This window comes from Macaca fascicularis, chromosome 17 (genome assembly GCF_037993035.2).
Source record: "Macaca fascicularis isolate 582-1 chromosome 17, T2T-MFA8v1.1".
Taxonomy (NCBI): Eukaryota; Metazoa; Chordata; class Mammalia; order Primates; family Cercopithecidae; genus Macaca; species Macaca fascicularis.
Genome location: NC_088391.1, coordinates 40878077 through 40886278, shown reverse-complemented (window position 1 = coordinate 40886278; position 8202 = coordinate 40878077). Strand labels below are relative to the sequence as shown.

The 8202-nt window shown below is 41.8% G+C and overlaps 1 protein-coding gene across 1 annotated transcript; it reads left to right on the top strand.

Annotated features, from left to right (window-relative positions):
- Window positions 1-828: 828 nt before the first annotated feature.
- PCDH20 (protocadherin 20) lies at window positions 829-4936 on the top strand. Its single transcript, XM_005585952.5, has 2 exons — window positions 829-965; window positions 2013-4936. Exons 1-2 carry the CDS (start codon window positions 834-836, stop codon window positions 4737-4739), a joined length of 2859 nt encoding a protein of 952 aa, XP_005586009.3. The 5' UTR covers window positions 829-833; the 3' UTR covers window positions 4740-4936.
- Window positions 4937-8202: the final 3266 nt, after the last annotated feature.

The window sequence follows — 8202 nt, the reverse complement described above, 5'->3', positions numbered from 1 at the left end:
CCCTCCCCACACCAATTTACCACTTAGATAAATGTGTTAAAAATTACTTGCAGGCAGAACTACTTGTGTTACAGCACAATTGTTTCTACTTTCCTCTTGGCTCTTCCCTGCATCCAGAAGCCACTACTGTCTCTAAAATAAGATCACAAGGCAGACACCCAGAGACATTTGAGCCTCCAACTAGTAAACTAGCAAAAGCTCTACCACTGCCCACAGCAAAGATTCAAAATTGGGGTATGTCGAAACCTTCACTGAATTCATATTACTTTTCTGGTTCACCCTTCGTTACACAGAAGTTGAGATTCCTTCCCTCCGCTGAGAAAAGTGCGTTTTCTTTCTCTGTGCAAACACTGCTGGATCCGAGGCTCCAGGAGGAAGTGGTGGCAAAGCGGGCGTTTTGGGACGGCGCCTGTGATTGCTCTGTGACTTCCTCTCTCTGTTACATCCATATACAAATACAAGCTTATTTATTTATTTTAATTCTCCTTCTCCTGCTAGCAACCTGTGGACTTAGCATCTGACTGGTGCAGCAAGGAAGGAGGCTAGTGGGCAAGCGTTACTGTGCCCAACCCGGGGGTGCCTCTTCGCAGTCTTCAGGAGCAGCTCCCCCATTCCAGCTCCTCTGGCAGGGTCTGGAGTTACCTGCGACCGGGACAGGAGACCATGAATGTGCCCTTCTGTCCCCTTGCCTTTCTGCCCTCTTTGAGTCCCCGTCCTTAATTGAAGAGCCAGTGACTATTGGCTGAAGTTCCCCCAGCGATTTGCATGAACCCAGAGGGAGTGTCTTCTGTCGCCCTCCCTTCAAGAGCGCTCTGACTGCAGCCTCCCAGGGAATGCGCGGCCGAGGGAATGCGCGCAGCTCGCGGGCCTTGGGAGTGAGCTGGTACCCGGCGACCTGGCACCCGCGCCTGGATATGGGGCGTCTACATCGTCCCAGGAGCAGCACCAGCCACAGGAACCTGCCGGTAAGGGTTAGGAGCTCAAGGAGCCCCGCGACCCCGACAAGTTGCAGTATTATGAAGCAATTTCCACTCGGATGGTTTTTCAAACCCTCTACCTTCATGTAAACTTCACAGGAAGGATGGCACGGGGAGGGAAGGGAGTTTGGGATAATGTGTCTTCCTTTTAACAAGGAATAGGGAAGTCCTTGGGTCATGAGAGGAAGTTTCTGAAGCAAGAAATGTATCCAGATAAGGTGGAAGGGATCAGGGGTGCGCTCAATCTGCTTTAGATACAGGGGTTCGGGATCGTTTCCTGCTGCTGGCGTCTGACTATGAATGCCTACTGCAATTGACAGATTGTTTTTGCATAACCGTTTTCCGCGTTTACTTTGCTTCCCCCTAAGGGAGGGGGGATTAGTGACGGCTTGGTAAGAGGTGGAAATCCAGATCCTTTCGGTTTGATTTCAGATGTGTGCTAAAATACAAATCACTCTTTCCGATCTAAGACCTAAAGTGTTGGAGGTGGAGGAGTGTTAGTAGTTTCTCCGTATTATTATCATTGCGATTGTGGTTGTTTTTACGGTTCTCCTAGTGTAACACACTGCGTGTTCCAGCACTCTAATGGCAGACTCTTCAAGGAGAAATAAATTGCCCACCTTTCAGTGCTCTCTACTACCAGCCCCCTCCCTCCTCATCACCTACCCTGGGTTTCCCTGTCGCGTTGCGCAGTCTCTGGGTCGGAATCCTCTCCACTCTGGCGTGTTTCCGGGGATGTTTTATGGTTTGGGATTCTGAAGTTAGCTGGATGAGGGTGGTGATGGGGAAACTGAGGGGGGGGGGAAGGCGGGGGCGGAGGGGACAGAAAGTGAACAGCAAAATTAAGTTTTGGAGACGACATTGCCCCACAGATCTCCCTTTGCAGCGGGGTTCTTCTCCGCCCCGGTTCTAACTAGAGTTTTTGCTTCTGGGAACGGGGATGGGGACAGCAAGGATCACAGGGGCACTAGTTTCTCTCTCAGACCCCTATTTCCCCGTGTGTGTAATGAGCTTTCTTCCCTCCCCCCACGCCAGCATCTGTTTCTGTTTTTCCTCTTCGTGGAACCCTTCAGCTGCCTCGCGAGTCACAGCCGGGCCACCGAGCTTCTGTACAGCCTGAACGAGGGACTGCCCGCGGGGGTGCTCATCGGCAGCCTGGCCGAGGACCTGCGGCTGCTGCCCCGGTCTGCAGGGAGGCTGGACCCGCATTCGCAGCTGCCAGAGCGCACCGGTGCTGAGTGGAACCCCCCTCTCTCTTTCAGCCTGGCCTCCCGGGGACTGAGTGGCCAGTACGTGACCCTAGACAACCGCTCTGGGGAGCTGCACACTTCAGCTCAGGAGATCGACAGGGAGGCCCTGTGTCTTGAAGGGGGCGGAGGGACCGCGTGGGGCGGCAGCGTTTCCATCTCCTCCTCTCCTTCTTCTGACTCTTGTCTTTTACTGCTGGATGTGCTTGTCCTGCCTCAGGAATATTTCAGGTTTGTGAAGGTGAAGATCGCCATAAGAGACATCAATGACAATGCCCCACAGTTCCCTGTTTCCCAAATCTCGGTGTGGGTCCCGGAAAATGCACCTGTAAACACCCGATTGGCCATAGAGCATCCTGCTGTGGACCCAGATGTAGGCATTAATGGGGTACAGACCTATCGCTTACTGGACTACCATGGTATGTTCACCCTGGACGTGGAGGAAAATGAGAACGGGGAGCGCACCCCCTACCTAATTGTCATGGGTGCTTTGGACAGGGAAACCCAGGACCAATATGTGAGCATCATCATAGCTGAGGATGGTGGATCTCCACCACTTTTGGGCAGTGCCACCCTCACCATTGGCATAAGTGACATTAATGACAATTGCCCTCTCTTCACAGACTCACAAATCAATGTCACTGTGTATGGGAATGCTACAGTGGGCACCCCAATTGCAGCTGTCCAGGCTGTGGATAAAGACTTGGGGACCAATGCTCAAATTACTTATTCTTACAGTCAGAAAGTTCCACAAGCATCTAAGGATTTATTTCACCTGGATGAAAACACTGGAGTCATTAAACTTTTCAATAAGATTGGGGGAAGTGTTCTGCAGTCTCACAAGCTCACCATCCTTGCTAATGGACCAGGCTGCATCCCTGCTGTAATCACTGCTCTTGTGTCCGTTATCAAAGTTATTTTCAGACCCCCTGAGATTGTCCCTCGTTACATAGCAAACGAGATAGATGGTGTTGTTTATCTGAAAGAACTGGAACCCGTGAACACTCCCATTGCGTTTTTCACCATAAGAGATCCAGAAGGTAAATACAAGGTTAACTGCTACCTGGATGGTGAAGGCCCGTTTAGGTTATCACCTTACAAACCATACAATAATGAATATTTACTAGAGACCACAAAACCTATGGACTATGAGCTACAGCAGTTCTATGAAGTAGCTGTGGTGGCTTGGAACTCTGAAGGATTTCATGTCAAAAGAGTAATTAAAGTGCAACTTTTAGATGACAATGATAATGCTCCAATTTTCCTTCAACCCTTAATAGAACTAACCATTGAAGAAAACAACTCACCCAATGCCTTTTTGACTAAGCTGTATGCTACAGATGCCGACAGTGGGGAAAGAGGCCAAGTTTCATATTTTCTGGGACCTGATGCTCCATCATATTTTTCCTTAGACAGTGTCACAGGAATTCTGACAGTTTCTACTCAGCTGGACCGAGAAGAGAAAGAAAGGTACAGATACACCGTCAGAGCTGTTGACGGTGGGAAGCCACCCAGAGAATCAGTAGCCACTGTGGCCCTCACGGTGTTGGATAAAAATGACAACAGTCCTCGGTTTATCAACAAGGACTTCAGCTTTTTTGTGCCTGAAAACTTTCCAGGCTATGGTGAGATTGGAGTAATTAGTGTAACAGATGCTGATGCTGGGCGGAATGGCTGGGTCGCCCTCTCTGTGGTGAACCAGAGTGATATTTTTGTCATAGATACAGGAAAGGGTATGCTGAGGGCTAAAGTCTCTTTGGACCGAGAACAGCAAAGCTCCTATACTTTGTGGGTTGAGGCTGTTGATGGGGGTGAACCCGCCCTCTCCTCTACAGCCAAAATCACAATTCTCCTTCTAGATATCAATGACAACCCTCCTCTTGTTTTATTTCCTCAGTCTAATATGTCTTATCTGTTAGTACTGCCTTCTACTCTCCCAGGCTCCCCAGTTACAGAAGTCTATGCTGTCGACAAAGACACAGGCATGAATGCTGTCATAGCTTACAGCATCATAGGGAGAAGAGGCCCTAGGCCTGAGTCCTTCAGGATTGACCCCAAAACTGGCAACATTACTTTGGAAGAGGCATTGCTGCAGACAGATTATGGGCTCCATCGCTTACTGGTGAAAGTGAGTGATCATGGTTATCCTGAGCCTCTTCACTCCACGGTCATGGTGAACCTATTTGTCAATGACACTGTCAGTAATGAGAGTTACATTGAGAGTCTTTTAAGAAAAGAACCAGAGATTAATATAGAGGAGAAAGAACCACAAATCTCAATAGAACCGACTCATAGGAAGGTAGAATCTGTGTCCTGTATGCCCACCTTAGTAGCTCTGTCTGTAATAAGCTTGGGTTCCATCACACTGGTCACAGGGATGGGCATATACATCTGTTTAAGGAAAGGGAAAAAGCATCCCAGGGAAGATGAAAATTTGGAAGTACAGATTCCACTGAAAGGAAAAATTGACTTGCACATGCGAGAGAGAAAGCCAATGGATATTTCTAATATTTGATATTTCATGGTGGAATAACACGGAGAAATGTTTTAACTGACTTTGGATCTTCATCGCCTAAAAAAGGAGCGTGTTGATGGCAGTTACAATGAAGGACGACTAATTTATAACTTGTTCTATATTGTAAATAGCTGTTTACAGGTTTTTAAATTTAAATTCAGAGGTTATAAAATGTGTACAGCATTTTTAAGTGAAAATTAGTACTAACAGCCATAGGACTGTTATTAAAAAAAAAAAAAAAAAAAAAAGAAAGCTTGGACATGGTTTGCAGCTTTCATACACCAAGCAGATGATTGATAAAACCTGGGAGTAAGGTAAGAAAAAGGAACAAATTTTTATCTAAAAATTCCTGTCACCACAAGAGGGCATCAGCTGCTCCTTTGCAGGGAACTGAGGTATTGTACTTGACAGTTGTACATGAAATTAATGAAAGAGTATATTTTAAATATATTGTTTTTAACATTAAACAAATATGAAATTAAAGTAAATTAAATTTCACCCTATTTAAATATATAAGAAAAAAAAAGAAATGCACTTGTAAACAGAATGTTTATTACCTCAAAAGTGCATATATAGTTTGAAAGAGAAGGCATTAAAAAGAAGTGCAATTCCTTTTTAGCAAGGATAAAAACATTGCCTTGTGTTACAAATTCGATCTGCTGAAGAGTATTCCACTTTCTGTGTACTCGAATTGCTTTCTGTTTGCTTTACCACTGCACTTGCTGTTATTACAGGGGAAATATATATATATATATATATACACACATACATTCTTCGTTACAGAAAATGTAACTAGATCTTATGCCCAAGAAAAACAGCCAGAAGCAAAGAAATGCTTCAATCCTTAGTTGCTTCATAGGCATTCATGACATTTTAGTGCTTTCACAACTTGTTGGTTGTACTTTATACTTGGGTTATATATTAGACTTTTATAGGCTTAAAATCTTCCATCACATAAGAAAATAGAAATCATATTAAAAGTGAATTCTTCTAGAGGCTTGTGTGCACTACTGGTTGTTTTAGTTGGGCCTTTTATATGAAAGTTATACTGTACTTATCTTTTTGTTGTTGTTTAGGTTTGTTGGCTACCATTTCTGCCTTCCTTTCTTTGGTTTTGGATTAAGTCCAACAGTTTATTTGTAAGCCCTGCAGCAGATTTCTTTGATAATTTAGCTTTTACTGAATCTCTTGCAATGAAGAAAGCTATTTCATCAGTGATTTATCACTTTCAATTCATTGTGTGAACTGGAAATATTATTTTATATGAGAGCTATAGCAAAATAATCTGTATAAACAAGGAATGTGTTAGCTTAAACTGGATCATTTTACTTTTTGGCATCATGCATCTGTACTGTGTACCAAAAGTGTTTATATGTCTGCAAATTAAAGGTATATTTTCATAATTTCTTTATCATTTTTAGCATTTTATATTTGAACATGGGCTTGTTATTTCACTGAAGTGCCTGTCATTTGTTTGTTTTTAGGGTTAAATGTGAGTAAACTGTAGTATTCTGCTATATTAAAGTTTATATTAAACTAATTCATTACTCAATTAAACATTGGGTAAATTATTAAATGCGTGTGTAGTTATAGACATATATGTAGTAGAAAGAGAGTATGCCTAAATATTTGATGTAAGTTCATATGAAAATTTGCACCCATGTATGTGCACATTCATATTAATTGATTATAGATTTAATATCATTACGCATTTTCATTTTACCACATATTTATAACAAATCCTCTGTTAGCAGTGTTGCAATAACTTGCGATAATTTTTAAAACAAAAATACTCTGCAAAAAAAGAAATTGAATGCAAACAATCAAGTTCTTTTAGATTTGTATTAGTTAACTCATTTATCTTATTTTTCTTCAGTTTGAGAATTTCGGTAAATAAAATAATAAGTATATGAGGCAGCAACATTTGTTACAAAAACTAAATATATTTTTATCAGAAATTCCTTTTGTATGAGAGGCATCTGAGCTAAGAGACTAAGATCATTTAACCCCCAAAACTTTTCATTTATAACTGATATGGAGCAATGGAGGAAACATCTCTTAAGAGTCATATTTTATTTCTTATTTCTTTTTTGTAAAGAAAGGAACTTCATGAGATAAAAATAACACTATTTATTTTTTAAGAATCCTCCATAAGTGCAATAATTTCATCATCAGTACAAATAGCACAATTTTCGATTCATTTCCAAATCTGAAGAAGGTTCATGTGTTTTGGGGAATGGACTTTATCTCCGGCATGAGAAATGCCTGTAACATTAATAAAAATATGTATTTCTGAATAACTTCTTGTGGCAGGATTTCCTTTACAAAAACATCTCATTCACATTAAAAACATTAATAACAAGGAAAGCTAAAGTAAATTAAACTCAAAGATAAAAGCTCCTTTTTACTGACACCTTGTGCTAGAATAGTTGCCAAAATGTATGCTAATCATGTCAATGTTGTTAGTTGAGCTGGCACAAAAATAAATGTTCCATTCATTAAAACCCCTAATATCCATTTAACAGTTTGTGAACCAGTGAGTTCTCTTTGCCCAATTTAATGAAGAAGAGATTGCTGTGATCTTTGCACTGCCAAATTCACTCTTACACCACAGAGAAAATTGTTCATTAATTTGAATTGGGAAATTTAAAACCAACATAGCAATTTCAGCTACAGGGGAAAAAACAATTTACGTTATTTGACTACTTAGGGTAGATTTCCTGACCCTGTTAAAAAAAAAAAAAAGAAAAAAAAAGAAGCTCTCCTGGCAGTTAGGCTTTCATCAATGGTGGTTGGAAGAGGAAAAAAATAAATTCTTTAAAACAGTTTTGTAGTATTGAAGCATTCAAAAAAATGTAAATTTGTAGTGTTTTGGATTTTCTACATGTATTTTAGGAAAACACCAGGCATGACTTTATTGTGAAATAACATCACTACAAGCAATTTTTAGGAGTGGTATATGAAGTTGATTTGATTGCAGTAACATCTCTCACAAGGATTCTAATTTGTGCTCCCAGAAAATGTCTAAATTGACAACTATAAAGGGGGAAATTAAGCAAGCCTCTCTCCTTTGCAGGTTCAGGGTCCAATCTCTCCTCCCGAGGTGAGGACCCTGTGAGGTCCTGATCCCTGGCAGACAATGGAGAATGTAATGAAAGGGCAGCATCAACCACCTGGTGTTCTTCAAATCCTTGGGCAGCCTCAGTTCATGGAGGCCAGGGACAGAAATACCTGAGCATTTTCATCCCTCTATGGTAAATTTGCTCACTGAGAAAAAGCAGTCAAAATTGCCACAAAATGCCATATCGCTGATCTAGGCATTCTCTGCCTAGCACTGTACCTTTATGTGCAAGTAGTCAATAAATATTTATTGTAAAGAATTGATGGGCCTGCAAGAAGACTCAAAGCAGAAAAAAAAATCAATTAAAACAGTTTGGATTCCTGAGCTAAAAAGTTCCAGCAC